Consider the following 22485-nt stretch of genomic DNA (forward strand, 5'->3'; position numbering starts at 1 on the left):
TTACAGGGTGGCCCTGGTGAGTCCTTCCACTCTCTGAGCCTGACTCTTTGTCTGTATTAAATTGATTTTTGTGGCAACATGCTTGTTAATGGCCTTGCAAAGGCAAGGAGCTTCACGTGCAGACCCCCTGCAGGTGCAGGAGCCCAGCTAGCACCCAGAACCCAGGGTCAGCTCTGAGATCCAGAACCTGACAAGGCTGGCAGAGGAGGCCACAGGGCCTTCTTCAGAGGCTGCAGCGGTCTGTCCCTGCCTTCAGGAAAAGGCGTAGGGATGGGAACGGGGCTCCTCTGCAGCTCCAGGGCTTCATCTCTGTATCTTGAGCAAGTCTCAAGCCCAAAGGAGGAGCAATTCACGGCCACAAAGAAAGACACCCTGCATCAGCCCTGTGAGGGCACAAAGTGCAAGTGTTCATCCCACTTTACAAATAAAAACAATTGAGTCTGAGAGATTAGAGGCAACCAGTCCAAATAAGTATCACAGCTAAGATTCACACCTAGCTTTCCTTTTTTATTTCCTTTCTTTGACTTCATATGTACTCATCACCATGGCCACCATTTTCCAGGAGCTCATTAAGTGTCAGGGTGCCCATTGCTGGGCTCCTCCATGTATTATTTCATTTAGTCCTAGAGCCCAGAGGTGGGCAATATGTTCACATTCATTTTACACAGGAGGGGCTCTGTGCTCAGGATGTTAAGTGACTTGCCCAAGGTTGCACTGCCTGTTTCATGGAACTGGCCAGGACGAGAACCCAATGCCTGAGCTCTGCCCACATCCCACTGCCTGGGCTTCCTCCTGGGGTGGTGTTCTGTAGGGTATCCCCTGGCAGGTGTAGGTGTGTAGGAGGGGTGAAACTAGGGGAACGGGATGTGCAGGGTAAGTAGGTGGACCATCAGTGCTGGCCTCTAGTCTCTGGCTGGTCACCCACAAACTATGTGGCGAGAGGCCCTGTGTGGCTGGCTATGGACAGGGAATGGACGGTGCCTCTCCTTGCTGAAGGGGTCAGTCTCCTCCAGGGCTCAATGTCTGGGGTGGCTCAGTTCTCTCCTCTTCTCCATTAACTATCCTCTGCATCCCACTGCTTCCCTCACCCTCGGCCACTGGCATCTGCTTTCTACTCCACCCAGTGCTAGATCTAGGGAGTCCCCACTGCCCCACCAGCTTGGTGGGGCCAGTGCAGAGGGACTGTGTGACCTGAGCAATCATCCATTTGCTGAGCCTCAGGTGCTCATCTGTAACAGGGGGCAATAAGAATAGCACAGGCCTGACATTCCAGGGGGTGCTGAGGATTAGAGGTGATAATGGATTTAGAGCACTGACCTCTGCCTGTCTGCATCCCACCCAGCTCCCATCCCCTGAACTCAGAACCTGGCGAAGCTTCCCTTTACCTCCTGGGAAGGTCCCACACCTGCTCATGAGTCTCTCCTCCAGCTGGCCTTAGGCTACCTCTTCAGACACCTGCTCCAGCCTCACTCAGATCTCACCGTGACCACTTAGAGCTCTGTGCGTTAGACTTCCAGTCTTCTAAACCTCAGGGGCCCATTCCCACCCGCAGGCTTCTGCCTGGACTTGTGTTCACTCCCTGTCCCTTCCCTTTTCTAATCTTTCTACACGTTTTGGTTTCACAAAGCAGTAGGAAGAAGTGGGGGTCGAGCTACTCCTTTAAGACTTGAGAATGCATAAGGGAAGTGGGCAGGACTTCACAGACTTGGGGAGGGGAGTGTGGTAGCCAAGACCTTTCCTTCCTGATAATCTGAGGAGGCTTATTTAAAAGAACAAAGCTTTCAAACCAGACAGACTTTGGTTGAAAGCCAGGCCCGCCCACACAATTGCTGATTGGGCCTGGACAAGTTACATAACCTCTCTCATTCTTGCTTTCCTCAAACAACAGCACCCTGTGGTCAGTATTACTAAGATAAGTGTTTCCCTATGCCCCCCCCCACCCCCCACCGTCTCCCCACCCGCATACATGGTAGTCCTCTTCTGGTGCTAGTGTTGCCCCCCATACCTGGTTATGTGGGATCCCTGAGAAGCTCTGAAAGTTCGCAGGGCTCTGACAGGGCCCCTGGAAGGCTCAGGGTGACTGCTGGCCATAGGCTGAGGGGCCCAGACATCTCAGGGCCCCTGCCAACCAGGCAGCTCTACTGCTTGGCTGCTTGGGTGAAGGCCCCTGAAGGCCCCGGGGAGGCGGTCAGACTGGGCTCAGTGGAGAAGTGGAGTCCTCTGGAAACTCATTTCTTTTTTTTAAATTTATTTATTTAAGTTTATTTATTTTGAAAGGGAGAGAGAGAATCCCAAGCAGGCTCTTCACTGTTAACACAGAGCCCGATGCGGGGCTTGAACCCATAAACCGTAAGATCGTGATCTAAACCAAGGTCTAGAGATGCTTAATCAGCTGATCCACCCATATGCCTCTGGAAACTCATGTCTAATCTCAAGCTCCTGTCAGCCTAGCTGATCTCAGTGTAGCTCATCTAACCACATTCAACGTGCTTTTGTTCTTTTAAAAATAAAAGTCCACCTTTACCTTCTTGAATCTCTCCCTCTGACACCTACCCTGGGCCATCTTAGAAAAACTATAAATCACCCCACATTTATCTGCTTATGCATGGACCCCCCAAATCCTTGGGCCAGGGACACTTAGACCCAGCTGAGACCTCTCTGCAGAATCCCTAACCTGCTTACAGACCCCTGTGACAGGGTGCTCTCCACCTGGTGAAGCAGCTCACCCTGTGTAGCCATATTTGGGATCACTTCGGCTTTTGGGAAGCCCTTGTGCTGATCTGGAGTCGGCCTCCCTCTCTCTATCTCCATGAGTCCTGGCTTGGGCCTCTGGGGACACCAGCCACAGACACTCCTTCTATTCCTGATAGCCCCACAAAGGTCTGCAGGTGACAGTGTTCCTCACCAATTCCCCAAGGGCCTTGGCTTGGGACCCTGTCTTTACCCACCTGCCACCTGCTTTACAACAGGTACGCAACTAGCTTGCTTACTGAAGTCTCTGGTCATCCATCCAACCATCCATCCATCCATCCAAGCCATACCTGAGCTTTTGGCCCTTTGCCTTCCTCAATTTGCTAACTAAGAATGGTGGAGATTAGCCCCACTGTGAGGAAGTAGCTGTGGGGCAGTGGAAAGACCCTGGCTACTATTCATTGACTGAGCCTCCCTGAGTCTCAGTTTCCTTATCTGTACAATGGGGATGATAATACTGCTTTAAGAAGTAGAGGGGATGGGTCTGTCTGGTTTATATAAAGGTGCTGGGTAATGAATCATTGAAATGCAAGCCAGTGATCTGGTCCCCTCCATGGGGAACCTCAGGAGCCAGCAGTCTTAAAGCCACAGCCTCTCGAGGGCCTCCCTAAGACATTTATTTAGCCCTTGTCCAATGTATTTGCTGTGCAGATTCTGGGCTCTGGGACCCAGCAAGAGAACAGACCCACTTTCTGCCTTCATGGAGCTGCCTTCTGGAGAGTTCAGTGCTCACGTCAGGTTTCCTGTCTTTAGGCTTTGGTTTCTCAGTCCACAGAAGACTGGCAACAGTAAACTGTGGCCGGTAAACTGGCCATAGGAGGCACACTGGCTGCAGAGGTCCCTTCAGTGAAAGTAGTGTGCGAGAGGATAGGACAGTGCGGCTGGCACCGTGCCGCCCCTGATGCCTGCTCAGGCCACTGTCTGGGGCTTCTGGGGTGAGAAGAGTGAGTCTAGTCTCCTGTTCCGTCTCCTCTCCCGCTGATAAAAGGTGGTTTTCCACAAAAGTCAGTGGCAGGGGTGTCTGAGTGGTTCAGTTGGTTAAGCCTCTTTGGCTCAGGTCATGATCATATTGTTCGGGGGTTTGAGCCCTGTGTGGTGCTCTGTGATGACAGCTTAGAGCCTGCAGCCTGTTTTGGATTCTGTGTCTCCCTCTGTCTCTGCCCCTCCCCAGCTTACGCTCTGTCTCTCTCTGTCTCTCAAAAATAAGTAAACATTAAAAAAAAAAACCATTTTTTTTTTAATGGTTGGAGCACCTGGGTGGCTCAGTTGATAGAGCATATGTCTTTGGCTCAGGTCATGATATCGTGGTTCCTGAATCTGAGCCCTGCATTGGGCTCTCTGCTGTCAGCCTATCAGGGCAGAACCCCCTTCAGATCTTCTGTACCCCTCTCTCTGCCCCTCCCCCACTCGCGCTCTTCCAAAAATAAATATTTCTTTTTATTTAAAAAAAATTTTTTTTAATGTTTATTTATTATTGAGAGACAGAGCACAAGCAGAGGAGGAGCAGAGAGAGAGGGAGACATAGAACCTGAAGCAGGCTCCAGGCTCCGAGCTGTCAGCAAAGAGCCTGACGTGGGGCTTGAACTCACGAATTGTGAGATCATGACCTGAGCTGAAGTCGGTCGCTTAACTGACTGAGCCACCCAGGTGCCCCAAATATTTCTTTTTTAAAAAAGGATAAAAATAAAGAACGAAGAGCCCATCAACCCAAGAGCATGACAGACATTAGAAACATTTTCAACAAGAATGGTTAACATTTTGCAAAATGTTTTTTGAGCCCAGTAAGGTGCAAGCTGGCAACTTAACTTTTCTTTCTTCCACCTTCTAAAGCCACTGTTAGCTTTCCCTTCCCCATGCCTGGGCATGTGTTAGAGCTTTTCTAGTCCTTTTCTAGTCTCAGTATAACTCACTCCAGCTCTATCTCATGTCACAAGTTCACTGTCTTGCTCAGTTGAACACTCCACATTGGGAGCCTACGATGGGGAAGAACGGGGTTCGTTTCTTCATTTGCTGTGTTCTACCCATACCCACTGCTGGCTACTTCTGGTGTCTCCGCAGCTGTGGTGAGGTGTGGGCTCAGTGACTCTAAAGGGGTGAAAGGTGGTAGCTGGCAATGGCCCAGCAGGTGGCAGATTCCCGCAGGCCAGCTCTTGGTCTCCTGGGTACTTCGGCTGGTTCCTCGGTGTCCCCATTCCCCCACCGAGTCTCCCCCTGTTCTGCTGCCTGCACCTGTCCACTTCTGACTCCTCTTAGTTGCACCCAGCAGTCCCCTCCACACAGCCCTTTGCGGTGGCTCCTTCCTCCCTGTCAGCAAGGTCTCATGGGCAGAAAGTCACAAGATGGCTCTTCCCAGCTACCTTCCACACCCTCCACTTGGTCCCCAGAAAAATATCAGTGCTAATTCCTGGACAGGCCAACCCTCTCACCCTGCTGTCTGTTGGGGGTGGCACCAGGCTGGCAGGCAGGGACAGGGCAGGGCCTGGGGAGCTACAACTTGCGGAGCAGCTGCTGAGCTTGGGGAACTGCAGAGAGGCAAGAGATTGAGAGGGTAGGAGCCAAGATCTTGCCCTAGGAGAGCTGGGTTCAAATCCGGGCTGTGTCCTGCAGGCTCTGGGCAAGTTAGGTGAACTCCCTGGGTTCCATTTTCCTCACCTGTAAAATGTGGGTAATAATCCTTAGCCTCATACCCTACTTAGGGCATGCTCTGATCTCTGTTCACCATTCTCACCTTTGCATATTATTTCATTGGCTTCTCAGATCAACCATAAGTGGTGGGATCTGTTGGGCCCATTTTACTGGACCAGAGGTGTGAACTGACAGCTAGTCTGCTGATGTCTGTACAGTCTCTCAGACCAGGCCCGGGCACCTTCCCTGACTGTGTAGGTCTGCCTGATGGGGCTGTGCCCTAGAGGGGAGAGGTTGGTCTCTTCCCACTTCCTTCATGAGGAAACCAAGTCCCACAAAGGGGAAATGGCATGCTCAGGCCCTGGTCTCTGTGGCCTAGCCCCTGCAACCACCAAGAGTGCTATGGGTAGGGGCACCTGGGTGGCTTAATCGGTTAAGCGTCTGACTTAGGCTCATGTCATGATCTCACGGTTCGTGAGTTCGAGCCCCGCATTGGGCTCTCTGCTGACAGTAGAGCCAGCTTCAGATCCTTTGCCCCACCTCTCTCTGCCCCTCACCCACTCTCTTTCTCTCTCTCTCAAAAATAAATAAAACATTCAAAAAAGAAAAAGGCGATGTGGGTAGGAAAAGGGTGAAGTCATGGTGGGTACAAAGGCTGTTTTTCTATCCACCCAAGTGGGAGCATGGCAGAGCTCAGGCCTGGACAATGGCTGTCACCTAGACCCACCTAGAGAAGGAAGCAGATGGGCTGTCCCCAGGTAGAACAGAGCACCCAGGCCTTCCCCACACTGCCTTGAGGCTGAGGCACAGATATGATTCCACTTGCTCAGAGCTTTCCTGAGCATTCCTTTTAGAGCCTTGGGAGACATCTTTCAGCCCTGATCTGGCTCCTCTGTGGGGAAAGGGAGGCCCAGAGTAGCCACACAAGTGTGATGGCAAGTCCCCACATCTGGCTTGTGCAGGCCTCCCAAAGGAGGGGACCCTTCTCACCACCTGGCGTCATACCCCAGAGTGGCTTGCTGTAGGTGCCACTTGGTGGGGATGGGGCATGGCTTCTGGCCGCTTGCTGGTTCTTAGTGTGCACATCTGCAGAGCCCGCGTGGCCCTTCTCCAGGGAAGAGTTTCTCTGACCTAGCCTGGGCACAGACCTGGTCTCTGTGAATCCATGGTAACTGAATGATAGCCCAAAATACAGCTTTGATTTAAGCTGGAAAGAATTTCAGTAATCATTTTCCAAAGTTATTTTTTAAAACTAGTTTTTGATGTTTCAACATGAAAAACAGTGCTGGACTATCTATTGAATGACTGGTGTAGGTATGTGGGCTTGGGGACAGGCCGACCTAGATTCATATTCCAGATTCTGACCTTTACCATTTGGGTGATCTTGGGTAGTCACCTCCCCCCTTGAGGCATCTTCCTTACCGTCCTAACCACCCTGGGTGTGTGGCGTTTTCAATGAGAAAACCCCTGTGATGTTCACAGTGCACTGTGTGGCCGGTAGACTTCACCACGATCAAGGCCATGGGTGGATTTCAGGCAACAGAGGCTGTGAGTAGATGGAAGGAGGTGAATGGCCCTGCCTGGTGGCTTCTGCATTGTGGAAATGTCAGCCGGCACAGGAGCGGGGCTGACATGGAGCCCTTGGTACTCACAGGGTGGAACTGGGTGGGTGCTGGGAAGGAAGGCCAGGGTGGGCCCTGGCAGGGGTGACTGTGTGGCTGGGCCCGGGCCTGTGAACTTGCAGGACTGATTGATTATCTAACTGAATGGTTCATTCGTTTCCTCAACAGCAGCCTGAGCAGGACTCTGCCCAGCTCTGAATAATGAGTCAGAACCCACTCCCCGGAGGAGGTGGTGGAGTAGGGGCTAAGGAGGAGGATGCAGGCTGGGGGAAGGGGAGCGGTGCTGAGAAGGAGCAGCCCTGGGGGAACCAAGCACTTCCTCGGAACAATCTAGTCACTTGCGACAGTGGCTCACTTGGCCACAGCCACTGCTAGCACCACTGTGGCTCTGAGCAAAGGCTAGACAAGATTCTTGAGCCTACAGCGCTCTGGGGACTTGAGCTCCTGGGGACCCAGCCTGAAGGGCCTTGCTACCTTCTGCATCCTACAGAATGGCCAGTGTAGGTTTGGTTTTGCTTCTTTCCACTCTGGGAGTCTCAGTAAGGACGGAGGGGCTTCCCTGGAGAGTTGGGGTCGGGCGGGGGCCTAGGAGGGAAGAACAGAGCAACCTGCTGTGGTGGGGTGTGGGGCAGGGTACAGAGTCTGCCAGCTCTGCCCTCTCTCCCAGAGGCTTCATGGAGAGTGACAGGGCCCCTGCAAGTCCACATTCTTGTCCTGCCTCTGCCTGTGTTTCCTGAGGTAGGTCCTTCCCTTCTCTGGCCCTCAGTTTCCCTGGGACTGGGGGGCACTGGACAAGATGCTTCCCGGTTTGGTGGTCTGTGGAATTCAGTCCTGAATGGTGGTGTCCAGCTCAGAGTGCCTCCCTCGTGGGGAGAAGGAAGGAGGCTGAGGCTCCAGATTCCTTTTCCTCCCCAGCTGTCATAGCCTTCTGCCAGGGGCATTTGGAGGGAGAGCAGAGGCTGAGAGGTGGGAAACCAGGGTCTGCTGACCAGTTAGTGGGCAAGTGGCCACTCACAAAAACCACAGAAATGAAAGCCTGGCTCAACCACACCAGCCTGGGGGCTGATGCCTGATCCAGGACAGGCTGGCAGGGGTTAGTTAGGGGGACAACTTCCTTCCCCTGGGGCCCCAAATAGCCAGCCAGAGCCCAGGCACACTGCTTGAGATCCAGTCAGCAGCTGAGTCTGGGCCTCAGGGATTTCTAGGGATGCTTATGGAGGAGGGAATAAGTTTGGGGTCGTAGGTGAGCTATAGGCCTGGAGATTCCACGATTCTGAGTTTGCTGAGGGTGGCTGGGCCTGGCACAGGGCCTGTTGGGACAATTTGTGGAATTTCTGCCCTTTCTACCATGTCTATTCTACTTAGACTTGGAAGAACAGCACCTTCTCTCCCAGAACCTGGCTCAAATGCCTCTTCCTGGGGGAAGCTCTCCTTGACTTAGACTCCTCTCCTGACTTTCTCTACATGCCCATACACAGCATTTGAGGAAAGACATGGGGCAGGGAAAGGTGCACCATCAGCTCTTGACTCTAAGATGGGCTAGACTTACCTCCCCCAAGGTGTGGCCTTGGGAAAGCCCCACTGATTTGCTGAGGTCTGACATGGGGCTATGATGTGTGCACTCAGGAGAGCAGGGACCCTTTCTCCAGTCTCTGAGGCTTTTGGGGGTCCATGGGGATGGAAAAGAAGACAGACTAGGTGCTGAATCTCAGGGATTGCCTCAATTTACAGTTGCCTGGCCAAGCATCCTGGGGGGTGGTCCTTCCCCAAGACTGGATGTGGGGGCCAGGCTCAGGTAAGAAACACACACAGAAGCCCCTGCTCTCAGCGTAATGTTTCACTACTTTCTCTTAGGATCAATCTCCCTCCTCTGCCAATCAGCCACGTGTGCAGCCTGGCCCCAAGACCCACTCCCTAGACCGACTCTTATAGTTCTTGACTATGAGGACTAAGTCCAGCACCAGCAGCTCAGAATGCATTCCAGGGGTGAGAAAGGAGAATCAGATTGGTCAGGAGCCCTGGGACAGGCTGAGAAAGTGCCAGGCAGCAGAGGGGCAGTCGTATCCAGGAGAACTCTCCCAAATGCCCCTCTCCCCACTGTCCTGTTTCAGGGCTGGCCCTAAGGTGCTAAGCATGTGTCAGGTGTCCTGGGTGTGTTAGGATGTGCCTGCATCCTGATGCAAGTCACTCTCGATGCCCACCTTGCCAGGTGGGTACAAGACGGTTACGGGAGCCCACACAGAGCCTGGCATGGCATCTGGCACACAGTTGTTGATGGAGACATGATTGGTGCAGTTTTTCGCAGAGGCTGTGCGGTGCAGAGGTGGTGAGCATGGACTCCAGCCTGACAGCCTGGGTCCAACGCCAGGCCTACCACTGCCAAGCTGTGTCACTATGGGCACCGTACCCATCCGCGCCTCAGTGTTCTCACTTGGACAACCAAGATAATAGGGTTATTGGGAATGTGACGGAAACGAGCCCTGCTGGGCACCCTACGGGGCTGTCATTACCAGGCCTTGGAGCCGGCCCTCCCCGCGGCCATCTTGTGTGAAGCTGATGTGTCCCAGACTGTGAGCGCCATGGTGAGTAGGGCTCACACACCTGGCACCCCCACAGACAGGGGCCCCGTGGTGCGAAACCACATCCTGAAGCCCAAGAGCTCGTCTTTGAATGGGAGAATGGAGGCAGACAGGCAGGGCAGGCCCCAGACGCTGGACACAGACTTTTCCTGGATGTCAGCGGAGTCCTTGCCAGGACCTCGAGCTCAGTGCCCCTCCCAACCCACACAGCGGCACTCACGCGTCCCTCTGTCTCGTGTTCCAGTGCAGGGACTTCACGGCCCACACAGGCTATGAGGTGCTGCTGCAGCGGCTGCTCGACGGCAGGAAGATGTGCAAGGACGTGGAGGAGCTGCTGAGGCAGAGGTGAGCCAGCCACTGGGCGAGGGCCGGCAGGGCGTGGGCTGTCCTCCTGGCTCTGTGGGAACAGACAGCCCGGCCACCCTGCTGTTGGAAGTGTGACTCTCCTGGTTTTCCCAGCCAGGGCCTCCCCTCACGAGCAAATGATCTGGTGTCCCCTCAGATGTGCGGGTATTTGGCCCAACATGTATTTGGAAGGAGGGCTGGGAGCCAAACTTTGTCAAGGAGGGGCCTGCAGGCTCAGCCTGCCCCAAGAGGCTGAGTGAGTGGACCCTCAGCTTCCACCACTTAGATATCTAAGGGAGCCGCAGCCAGCAGAAGTAAAGGGACAGTGACCACCCTTTGTTCTTGCAGGGCCCAAGCAGAGGAGAGGTATGGGAAGGAGCTGGTGCAGATCGCCCGGAAGGCAGGCGGCCAGACAGAGATCAAGTAAGAGGCCCCGTGCCCTGGGCTCTCTGCTCCTTGTCCAGGCACTTCTGGGCCCTTGGATGGGGTTTAGGACTTCCTGGCTTGGGGTGGACCTGGGAGGACCTGGAAGGGTCTGGATGGCTCCAAGTCGGAGATGCCTGGAGGACAAGTCTCTTGGCTTACAGGGCATTCTGGGTGAGGTCAGGTTCTGTGTAGGGGAGAACACCCTGCTGTCTCAGTGCCGAGAAGACTCTGGGCAGGGGGCAGAGACTGTCCTCAGGGGTTTGTAGCACAGCCAGCGGCACCTGGACAGCCTCCACCCAAGTCCTGAGAGCCCTGAGGGCCAGGTGATGGGCCCTCCACTGGTTGCTCAAGCCCCACCGTGGCCTTGGCTTAGCCTGGGCTTCAAGGGGACAGGTGTGGCCAGAGACAGTGGCGGGAGGGGATACATCTGGGTTCCAGAGGCATCTCATCATCCAACAGCTGTGGGATCTCAGGCTGGCCACTGACACTCTCTGTGCCTCCATTTCCTCAACAGTGAGCAGAATAACAATACAACCTTCATCAAAGGATTAATACAGTCCGGGGGCTTGGCTCAGGCCCGGCCCAAAGGGGAGACAATAGGAGTAGTTCTGCTGTGAAGCAGGGGTCTTCTCCAGCCCCGAGGCCTGGGTCCCAGTGTGCAGACTGGGGGATAGGGAGGCAGTAGAGAGAGCAGGATGATTTGAGAGCCCCTGAAGGACTTTCTAACAGTAAGTCTTGTGACTGCTTCTAACAGTAAGTCTTGTGGCTGCCTTGTGAAGGTGTGGAGTCTCCCCCTGGGTGAGCACCTCCTACCCAGGAGCCCCACCTATGGGGTCTGCAGCTGCCATAGCAACCCCTTGGAGGTCAAGCCTATGAGTATCTGGCTCTGCACAAGGGGAGTGACGCGAAAGGCTGTCAGCTCCAAAACTTGGAACGAACCCAGGTTCCCTCATTTTGAGCCTTGAACATACAACACTTTCTGGGTCTTCTAAAGATATGTGGGACCATGGCTGGTTTCTGCTTCCAAACTGGAGCCAGAGAAAACACAGGAAGAGCTGGAGGAAGGTTTAAAAGTGGTGTGAGCCAGGGGAGATTAATCCTCAATGCCCAAAGGTTTGTGCATTGGACCAGAAAGCACGAACACAGCCCTAGAAGTAAGAATGCATGAGGTCTAGTCCCCACCTGGCCTTTGTGAGCTATGTGACGGTGGGCAAGTTGAGTTTGGTTCTCATTTGCCCACTCCAGTGGGCTGTTTACCGATAAACAGGGCAGGGCTGGGGTTAGATGCAGGCTGGGTGCAGAGGAGGGCTCAGGGCATGGTAAGGAATGAATGAAAGTCTGATGTAACCCTTCTTTGTCTTCCCTGGGGAAGGGGAGCTGAGGGAGTACGACCCAGGAGGCATCCCTTTCTGCTTCCTGGCCACCCAAGCCAGATGGGAAAGGTCACCTCTTCTGGGGGTTGGATAGAGAGGGTGTTCCGGGCAGGGCCATGACAGGAGACCAGGCTGTAGGGCACACTCATACTCAGAAGCCTGTGAGTCACTGGGGACTTAAACAGAGAAGGAGAAGCCACTGAAAAAGAGAACAAAATGGAAGGGGAGCCAGGTGGACTGCGGGAAATGCAGGAGGTACACAGTATCTTGCTCCATTGTAGGATTAAGAAGTGGCCAGGGTAATGCTCTAGGTGGTCCTGATCCCTTGCATGGCTGTAAGAGGCCAAGTGGGGCTAGGTCTGCCCTGCTCCATATACTGTGTGGCAGTGGGGTGGTCACTACACCTCGCTGACTCCTGGGCTGGGCTGTGAAAGGGGAGTCGCCCCCAGGAGCTGCTCTGGAGTCACGATGTCAAGCAGAAAGTACCAGGCCATGGCAATGCTCAATAAACAGTGGGGTTCTTTATGGTCTTACCGGCCCCTGTGTAGGTCAGATAAGTTGGGCTCACCCTATTTAGTTTAGGGCTGAGAAGCCTGACTTGGTGGTCTAGACCATTTCCTTTGAGGCCCAGCCCCTCCCTGGCCCAGAAAGCTAGAAGTCAGTATCACTGGAGGGTCAGCCTTCATCTAAGGTGGGAGCATCAGTGGTAGAGCCCCAGCCCAGAGCAAGGGGTAGAGTCAAGGTCTGCCTTGCTGCCCACCAAGGAGGAGCTGGAGCCTAGGCCAGAAACACCAGGCTCCATGGGTCAGTCTGCCCAGCAGCAGGAAAGGCAGAAATAAAACCCACATCCCTGTGCACATGCTCCCAGAGCAGGCGGGGGTGGTGGGGGAGAGCCAGCAGGGCCCCAAGCTCACCATTAGGCTCGGATGGTCAGAACAGGGTGGACTGGGGAGGGCACCTCCTGGGAGAGACGGAGACAGAGGGGAGATGTCAGAGACCTTGCTAAAGGTGGACAAGGTCAGGACACATTCAGAGCCAGTGAGTGACAGGGCAAGAGCTGAACCCATCTCAGTTCACCTGCTGCCTCCCTCAGAGTCATGCCCTATGCAGGTCCCAGCTCAGCTGACTGCACATACTAGGTGCTCAATAAGTGTTGCTATTGAGCCATGTGGCATGTACTAGGATTAGTGAGACTCTTCAGTCATTCCTTTCTTTAACTGGGGGCCAAGCATCCATCATCCATCCATTTATTCAGCAAGCATTTATGGAGCACCTACTATGTGTCATGCCCTATGCTGAGTTAGGAGGATTCAAGAATTTAAAAATAATGTAAAATAAATGGTCCTACCACCCTGAAGCCAGACTCGAACACACTGAGTGAAACCTTCCCAATCCTTTGCATTAGAGCCTCCCTTTAGGGCCTTCTCATGCCCTACCTCCTCTAGGAGGTCCTCCCAGACACTCAGCTTTGTGTGACTGTTAGAGTCTTGGATTAGACCAGGTCATCCTGTCCCCTACCAACCTGGAGGGCTCTTTGTGGGGAGAGTGAAGGGTGGCCATGACAACATGGGTCACCTCCTTGTTTTCATGGAGACTTGTGGGGGCTGTGTTTGAGGTTTGCACCTGGGAATGGCCGGCTATTCAGCATGGGGCTGGCGGCTCATCCTCTAGGGCCCATCCCCTGGTAGGGTGGAGCTCCCAGCCTCCCCACGGCCAACCCCCCTGGGTCCCGTGAGATGCTCATTCTTAGCTCTATGGAGGGCAAGTAGAGGGCTGGGGGGTGCACAGACTGGGCAGGAGCAAGTGGGGAGAACAAAAGCTGGAGGGTTAAGTGACCCCAGAGGAAGCCCAGTGAGAGCAAAGACAGCAGAGTGGGCCAGCCTCCCTGACCTCTGCTGCCAGAAGATGCAGCATTTCTGCATTATCCTCTGACCTCAGCCTGGCCAGAAACCTCTCTCAGGCCTGGAGACTCAGCCATATACATTAAAGGGAGGTTCCCCCCATCGTTAAATAATTTCTAACATTCACCTCCTTCACACACGGACTCAGCAAACACCTCCTGGGCAGGGGCAATGGAGAACACACATATGAGACCCAGTCCCCAAACTAAGGGATCCCCACAAGCCCTCTCAATGCATTTTAAAGACCTCGTTCAATGAGTGAAGGGCTTATCCATTGATATCCATTATCCAAGCTTATCCAAGCTTAAACTCCATGTCCTTCTCTGCAGAAAGTTCGCTTGGACTCTCCCTTCCAGCCTCCAGGCCTTTGCTCTGCTGGTTGCTCTCATTTCTCCCCTGTCCAGTCCTCATCTTGCCTCGGGTGGGGTGCTGGGGTGCCACGTGCTCCCAGCAGCTGCAGAGGGCAGGCATTCTGGAAATGGAAGGAAATCAAGGCTGAAAGGGCTGCGGCCAACTTCCTGTGAGCCCCTAGGCAGCTACTGCAGGCCAGGATAGCTCCTCAAAGGCCGTGAATTTGAGTCCCCGCCTCACTGTTTGGCCACTGCCTAAAATGCTGTGCTTTTCCTGTCAGAAGCGGTTTTGTTTTTTGGTTTTTTTTCATGATCTCTTTTCTGAGCTCAGAAAATGAAGACATGCTGTTGGTGTTAGAGGGAGAGAGGCAGGCCCTGTTCCCATCAGGGGTCCTCTGACACCAGCTCAGTGAGGCCCAGCCTCCAGCACAGAGGTGAGAAGAGTCTGCTCCTGTAAGCTGGGAGGCAGGAGCCTCCTGGCCAGTAGGTGGGCAGGGGTAGACATGTCTAGGCAGGGGCATGAGGTGGTGGGGAGGATATGGAAGGACATGTTTACACTGGCAATTTAGACCGTGTTTGAGCATGGCGTTTCAGGCTCTGTGTCCTGACAGCCAAGTCAAAAAAGGACAACGGGATGAGTCACACATGAGGACATTGGTGGCAGATAACACAGGATAGAGGCCTGCATGGGGCCCCGCCCTTACCGTGCGAGAGAGACACAATAGAAGAGAAACTCTAGGAGGTCCTAGTGGCAAGAGGGAGGCAAGCTACAAGATGCCATCTTTTCTGGGTCTCATGGAGCAGAGGAAAACTTCAAATGCTCCCCAAGTCCTTCACAAGATCAGAAATGAAGGCTGTTCTCCAAGGGAGAATTGTGGCTAACCCACAGTGGGCTGCCTCTGGTCCCAAGAACAGTGAAGTATCCCCTCCCCCATAGAACAGAGGCTACCTTCTTGAAAGTCTGGGGCCAAGAAAGAGAGGTGGTGTCCTGGGCCCTGTGTGAGTGGAGCTGTAGTGGCCGGAAAATCCCCAGCACCAGGAATGCGTGGGGCTGGGCGGGAAGGACCACAGCCCAGAGGTGAGCAGGTAGGGAACATGGAGGGCTCATGGCCTGCAACCCTACCCCACTGTCCCAGGTAGAATGAGGGTGGCCTCATCCGTGCAGCCCCAAGGGGCAGCAAGCTGGCAGACAAACAGGAGCCCAAGACGAGAATGGACTCTGTCACCATCAGGACTGTGCTGGGTGGGAACGGAGAATGTCCACGTGGCAGTGCTATGGACTCAGGGGCTCCCAGAATCCATTCTGGGGGGCAGGGAGGGGTGTAGGGAGAAGGACCAGCTGTCCCAGGAGGTTGTGACTCCTTACCGTCACCCCAGGGCCATGGGCCAAGGAGGGTGGGTCAGGGTAGGTTTGGGATTGAGAAAGGACTTGGTATTTATCAAATATTGAATTTGTTGCCCTGGACTACAAGCCTGGGGACAAGGTGGGGAGGAGAACCAGCCCTTGCCCCTGTTTAGTGGGCTCACAGGTCAGTGCAGGGACAGATACTCAATGCATCACCCCAAGGTGACAACAGGGACAAATGCCCAGAAGAGACAGAAGAAGAAGACCTGCAAAGATGTTGCACATAAGGAATCAGCACGTGCAAATGCCCTGAAGCAAGAATGAACATGGCGAATAGAAGGAACTGGTGGGTGGCCAGGTGACCAGGTAGCCCAGAAAACAGGTCTAATAGGTGAAACTGGAGGCATGGAGCTGATGAGGCAGGGGCCAGCGTGGTGGCAGTGAGGTGGATGGATAAGAGATTTAGGAGGTGAGAAGGAAGATAGTGCAGGGGGAGGGAGAAGGTAGAGACAAGGATGACTCCTGGTCTCTGGTGTGTACAGCCAGGTAGAGGGCGATGCCTTTGCTGAGAGGGGAACCTTGCTGAGAACAGAGTTTTGTGGGGAGCTGAGTCCAGTTTTGGACACTGCACTTGAGGTGTCTGTGAGCTGTGAGATCTAAAAAGAGGTGAAGACCAGGCTGTGGGTGTTCAGGCCCTGAGTTCTGGCAGGAGATGTGGTCGTGAAGTAGTTGGGGCCTGAAGGTGGTGTGGGTGAGGGCTGGTGGTGGGGGAGGGGCCCCACTGAGTCTGGAGAGGCTCTCACCGTGAATAGAGAGACTGAGGCAGGACATGAGTGTGTGGGTAAGCAGAGGGGTTGGAGGTGTAGCCGCCGGCAAGGCATCAATTCAGTCAGAGAAGAGTCCTGACCCTTCATCCCCAGGGCAGGTGGGGTCACCCTGGCAGTCACCCCTCCTTCCTCTGGTGAGAAGCAGAGGGCTGGCCTTGCCATCTTACCTGTTGTGTGGCCGTGGATCACTTTCTTCACCTCGCTGATGCTTGTTTTTCTCACCTGTAAAATGCGGATAAGGATGAGACCCTCCCTGGCAGAGCTGTGAGGATTAAATAATTTAGGCCAGCCATTCTCACATTTGAATGTATATCATCAGCACCCAGAGGCTTGTGAAAACAGGGTGCTGGGCTCCACCCCGGAGTTTCTGCTTCACGAGGACTAAGGTGGAGCCCAAGAATCCGTATTTCCAACGCGCTTCCAGCTGATGGTCATGTGGCTGGTCTTCAGACCACCCTTTGAGACCCACTTAGTTTAGGGCAAGGGGCCTGGCATTGACCAGACAGACCCCACACAGTTCTCTTGTAGGCCTGGATCCCCGTGACTTCTACCAGGTTGCTGATCCTCATTGGCCTCAGTTTCCCTAACTGTCCAATGAGAGGAGGGAGCCCCCTGGAAAGCCTGCCTTGCAAAGACTGCGGGACCCTGACAGTAGGGCCAGAGTTCAGGGCTGTCGCGGGCGGGCGTCATGAGGCCATATGGCCACCAGGGGGCGTGCGTGCCACTTGGCAGAGAGGCAGGGAGGGGAGCACAGGGCTGGCTGGGTAGAGAGCGGCAGAGGATGTGGCCAGAGCCTGGGTGACTCGCTGCTGCCTCTGTGTGACCACAGCAAGCCTGGCCACACTCTGGCCCCAGTTTCTCGTTCTGCCTCGACTGACCGAGCCTCCAGGTGCAGAAGGAGCTACAGCTTACTTTGCATCCTTGGTTAAGGGACAGAGTTAACTCAGGCGGAGATATTTACCCCTGAGAGAGCAGACAAGTACCGCCTTAAGTCCAGTCTGCAATGCCTGCATACCGTCTCTCTGCGCACTTGGAGACTTGGCACCCATGGGCCCATGCCCACACACCTGCTGGTGAACACAGGCTGCCCCTCCTGCTTTGGGGTTTGGGGAGGTGAGAAGGGAGCCCAGCCTATGGCGCTACCTCAAGAGAACCCCTACCTGAAAGCAAAACTGGGGAGGTTCCTGATAAGTGGGGAAACTGGTAAGCTCTTATGTGGGGTAGTTTAGAGGCCAGCTCAGGTCAAGTTCAGGACAGGGGTGTGCAAATGTGGGCTCAGGGGAGGGTTGCACAACAGCAACTGGGTCCCGACAAGGTACTTTATACATATTAATTCATTTATTCCTCACAAACATCATGTTTGTGCTATTATCCTCATTTTACAAAAGGGGAAACTGAGACACAGAGAGAGTAAGTAACTCGCCCGAGGTCCCACAGAGTGAGTAGCCTGGACTGAACCGAGGCTGTCTGGCTCCAGGGTCTGCTTCTAATGCATGTGGGAGCACAGAGCAGGGAGCCCCTGCCGAGGCCCTGCTGCTTTCTGAGGCTGGGATTTCGAGTCTCCTTCTTTCTCTACCAGGATGGGGAACTCACCCCACTGAGAGGCCCTTATCCCTGAGATCCAATGACCTGCAGAGAGGCATTCTCCCCTGCCAGTCCTGTTTCTGACCCAAGGAAAGGTTTGCCTCATGGTGCCCCATTACCTACCAGCAGACGGGACTGTGTCCTGGGTGGGCTCCGACACCTTTGCTCAGGCACCAGCTCCATTTGTGGCCCTGGCAGGGCTGCTGGATAAAATACAGGACGCCCAGTTAAATTCAAATTTCAGATAAACAATAAATACTTTTTAAATGTAAGTATCCTCCAACTATTACATGGGGATACTTCTACTCAAGAAGTATTTGCTGTTTATCTGAAATTCAAATTTAACTGGACATCCTGTATTTTCATTTGGTTTTCTTAACATTTATTTATTTTTGATAGAGACAGAGCATAAGTGGGGAAGGGGCAGAGAGAGGAGACACAGAATCCCAAGCAGGCTCCAGGCTCCAGGCTCCAAGCTGTCAGCACAGAGCCCGACACAGGCTCAAACTCACAAACCACGAGATCATGACCTGAGCCGAAGTCGGACGTTTAACCGACTGAGATACCCAGGCGCCCCTATTTTCATTTGTTCTGTCTGGCAGCCCTACCCTTGGATGTTCCCCACCGCCCCCCATGCCCGGGCTAGCCTCTCCCCTTCCTGCCCTCCCTGGCATCCCCCCTGCAGTGGACAATGCCATGTCTCTACTCTAGAACGGCCACCTTGCTGCCTCCTGACTCCTCCTGAGAGGTTCTCTCAGGAGCTCCAAGCTTAATGCACCCTATTGTACACTGCTCATGGGTCATGTACTCGCTCCTGGGTCCCCTCTCAGAAATGTCACCACTGTCTGCTCAGCCACCCCAGCCAGGGACAGGGACAGCCTCTCTCTGTCCTCACCTGTATGTTCTGCTCATACTGCCCTAAGACCCCACATTTCTCTCCTCTGGTATCCCTGTCCTGCTTGCCTTCCCCATCCAGCTTCTTCCAAAACATCCTTCAGGCCACTTGCCTAAAGCCAGGTCTGAATGCTGCTCTTTCCTACTTCAGCTCATCCTGAAGGCAGGTGAGGACCTCGTGGGGGAGGGGCCCCACTGAAGGAGGGAGGGCCTTGAAAACATGCAGAAGCCAGGAACATTCTGGCACAGTGGAAAGGTTTGAAGGCTTTATCATTTCCAAAGAGAATCTCCATCTTCCAGAAGCGGCTGAGTGGATGGTCACTGGGTCTGACCAGAGGGTCCCTTGCGCCTAGGTCAGTGTGTGTGAGCAATCTAGGGCCATCCTACCAAACATAACGTCCCTGGGGCCAGTGGGGGCTTTAGGATCTGTTGTGCCCTCCTTCTTCTGATCCTGGCCTTTCTGTCTTACAGCTCCCTGAGGGCCTCCTTTGACTCCCTAAAGCAGCGTAAGTCCCGACTGTCCTCAACCCCAGGCTGCAGGGTGACAGGACCTTCTGGGAACACCCCTGTCCCCATAGAGGGAGGTAGTTAGATCCTGGCGGGGGTGGGGTGCTCAGGCTGCACACAGCACTCTGAGGCTGGCAGAGGATTTGGGGGTATGGGGCTGAGGCTGGGCTAGTCCAGGCAGGAGTGAGTATGTGGGAGGCCGGGGCTCCATGCCTCCATGCTCTGCCCCCAGAAATGGAGAATGTGGGCAGCTCCCACATCCAGCTGGCCCTGGCCCTGCGTGAGGAGCTGAGAAGCCTCGAGGAGTTCCGTGAGAGGCAGAAGGAGCAGAGGAAGAAGGTGAGGCGGGTGTTGGGGGTGGGCCCCGAGTGGGAGGTGGTCATCATCTCTGTGAAGTTGGGTGATGGACCTTGGAGATGAAGCCAATGAACGGTGGAGGACAGCACTCCAGGCTTGGGGATGAGGGTGACTTGAAGGCAGAGGGGATGCATGTGGGCAGAGACGGGCCACTGGAATGAGGGCCCAGCATGCAGGCCTGAGAGCCCCACTGGAGGTCTTCTCCTGAGCTTCTCATGCCAGGAAGAGGGAAAGGCATTGGTCTTTTTGATTAGCTCCGTGAGAGTTTGGGGGTATCTAAAGGAGGCAGCCTGAGTCACCAGAAACTGGTCCTGAGCTGAAGGGTCAAGGCTGTTTGTCTAGGACAAAGGCAGACTTGGTGGTTAGTCACTGTAGCCACTCTGTAGGGCTGCCCGGCTGAGAGGGGCCACAGATCCTGCATGGAGATGGGGGATGGGGGGTGTCACGCTGACCTCGGCATCCAAAGGTACTTCTCCTCCATGGGTAGCGCATAGCTGCTCCCAGATGGAGGGACTACATGGAAAGGAAGTAAGGTCCCCATCAAAGGAGATATGTAAGCAGAGTCTGGAGGCTATTTGTCAGGGAAGCTGCAGAGGTGGGGTGGAGAGTAGGCTCGGTGACCTCTCTGTCCCAGGGTCTCCTCCCAGGCTGGAGACTCTCTGACTGGCTGAGCCCATGGCTGCTGGGAAGTCAGCTGGGGACACGTGCTCAGCCTCACAAGGCCTTAGTGATGAGGGTGGCACCTGGACAGGATGGGACAGGCCAGCAGCACACAGAAACACTTCTTGCTTGGAGATGAAGGATCTTTGCAAACTCTCCAAAGAATTGAAAAATGGAAAGGCCCACAAAATGGAGCTGTGAAGGGGAGGGCTTGCCAGCTCGTAGCTAAGGCCAGGCTAGGCCTGGGAGTCCTAGGCAAGCTCTTCTCCTCATTGTGCCTCAGTTTCCCTCTCACAGGTTGGGACACGTATGTGCATCTCCCAAGTTTTGGGGACCCAGCCCACAAGCAGGGCTCCTTCAGTCTTCTTTGACAGGCTCTGAGAAGTGGCTCTGGCCACAGAAATAGAGCATGACTGTACTCTCTGCCCAGCCAGCCACCCAGGGTCTCAGGCTTTTAGGATTCTAAACTTGGGACCCTGAGTGGACAGTTGGTCTCCCAAGCCAGCCCCAAAAGCTAGCTCTGCATCAAGGGGCTGAAGCAGGTGAACACTCTGAGCTGGGACTTGCCTCATGTGTGCAGGGCACCTGCTGAGACTGGCCCCAGGCTGGCTATTTTTAGTTTTTCTGTGGCCAGAGGGGCTGTAATGTCTGCAAAAGCTGTTCCAGACAGAGAGACACCTTCCCCAGGGTGGCCAGAGCCCCCACAAGTGGAGAACTGGGATGTAGTATGTAGGGGAGATAGCCTGGACTTGTGTGCATATGTACATGCGTGTGTGAGAGGGAGCAGGGGGGAGCCTGCATGCGTGTGTCCTCACTTGTGAGCATGTACACGTGTGTCAGTGTCTATGTGTGCCCACACCTTGGTGACTGGGCAGCAAGCCTCAGGCTCCCTGCTGAGGCTGCCCATGCTGAGTTCTATTCTCTCTACCATAACGAGGAACCTGGGAGGTGAGGTAGGGGTGCAGTGGCCCTGTGTGCCCACGAGTGGCAAAAGTTTGGCATGTGTATGTTCACCTGTGTGAACAGGCCTATGGCTGTGCACAGGGACATGGAGAGTGGCTTGTGTGTGCTTTTGGATGGTGTCTGTGGGTGCTCTGTGAGTGTGCACATGAAGGCCTGTGTGTGCGAGTGTGAGCGGTGGGAGCAATGGGAGCCTGTGAGTGTGTACTTCTGTGTGTCATGTGGAACTTTGTGTGCCTATGTGTGCTGGTGTGTACACAGTGTATGACCAGCATGAGGAGGTACAGAGACTGTGAGTGAAGGACTGTGTGTGTGTGTGTGTGTGCGCGCAGGGCGAGTATTCCCGGGACAGAGACCAAGTCCTGGTTGGAGTCTGCAGCAAAGAGACACAATGGGCACAACCTGCCCCGGGCTCTAGTTTTCTGTGGCATCTTGTCACTGCTCCCTTCAGAGCCAGGAGGGGATGCTGTGTCTCATCCCAGGGACACCCCGTCCTCTTGGCCTAGGGGAGCATCCTGAGGCCGCAGCCCCCTGCTCAGAGCCTTGTGTCCCCTGCAGTATGAGGCTGTCATGGACCGTGTCCAGAAGAGCAAGCTGTCTCTCTACAAGAAGGCTATGGATGTGAGTGTGAGGGTCTTTGGCCTGGAGGGGTGGAGGACTCACAATGTGGACCTCAGGAGCTCTGGGCTGGGCCCCTGGGACAGGGCTTGCCTCAACCCCTGCCCAACAACACACACCATTGCCTGTTGGGTGTTTGGGGCTGAGCTGGGAGCCAAGGACTCATGTGGATGGACCCAGGCCCTGCCCTTGGGGGGGTCCTGACTGATGGGCTGGTGGTCAGTCCCAGAAGTGGCCCACGGGATGACCCATACTGTTAGCTAGGGACTTTGGGGGTGGAGGGAGAAAGGACCTCTGAGCTGTGTCCCCTAGGACACTGAGTGAAAAGGAGAAAAAAGGTTCGGCAAGAGGAGACAGCATATGCAGAGGCCAGCATCATGCAGATGCATGGTATTTTCAGGGACCTGCTAGTGGTTTGATGTGACCATGTCTCTAAAGAGACTGGACAGGGCCTGGAAATAAAACTCCTTTCTCCATCTCTATTCTGGCCCCCCAGATCCCTGTCCCTGGTTAGGAGGCCCCCACTCCACCCACAGTCCCCGACAGGGAGAAGGGAGGCTGGGTTCAGGGAGCCTCACTCTGGGTGCCCCCCGCACCCCCCCCCCCCCCACCCAGTCATGCTTCTCCACACCCGCAGTCCAAGAAGACATATGAGCAGAAGTGCCGGGACGCCGATGACGCCGAGCAGGCCTTTGAGCGCATTAGCACCAATGGCCACCAGAAGCAAGTGGAGAAGGTGCGTGGGGCCACTGAGGCCATGT

At 54.6% G+C, this 22485-nt stretch overlaps 1 protein-coding gene across 3 annotated transcripts in view; it reads left to right on the top strand.

Moving 5' to 3' along the window:
- Window positions 1-22485, top strand: part of PSTPIP1 (proline-serine-threonine phosphatase interacting protein 1) — a 46795-nt gene that overhangs the window by 10270 nt on the left and 14040 nt on the right. The window contains exons 2-7 of one of the 3 annotated variants that reach the window (XM_042941321.1): window positions 9822-9922; window positions 10271-10345; window positions 19094-19128; window positions 19362-19468; window positions 21665-21727; window positions 22362-22460. In XM_042941321.1, the coding sequence (XP_042797255.1) occupies window positions 9822-9922; window positions 10271-10345; window positions 19094-19128; window positions 19362-19468; window positions 21665-21727; window positions 22362-22460 (480 nt within the window). Of the gene's footprint in view, window positions 1-9821; window positions 9923-10270; window positions 10346-19093; window positions 19129-19361; window positions 19469-21664; window positions 21728-22361; window positions 22461-22485 lie in introns of those variants that run through there. The other 2 variants (XM_042941322.1, XM_042941324.1) reach the window with 2 other exon arrangements.

Source organism: Panthera leo, chromosome B3, assembly GCF_018350215.1.
Source record: "Panthera leo isolate Ple1 chromosome B3, P.leo_Ple1_pat1.1, whole genome shotgun sequence".
Lineage (NCBI taxonomy): Eukaryota > Metazoa > Chordata > Mammalia > Carnivora > Felidae > Panthera > Panthera leo.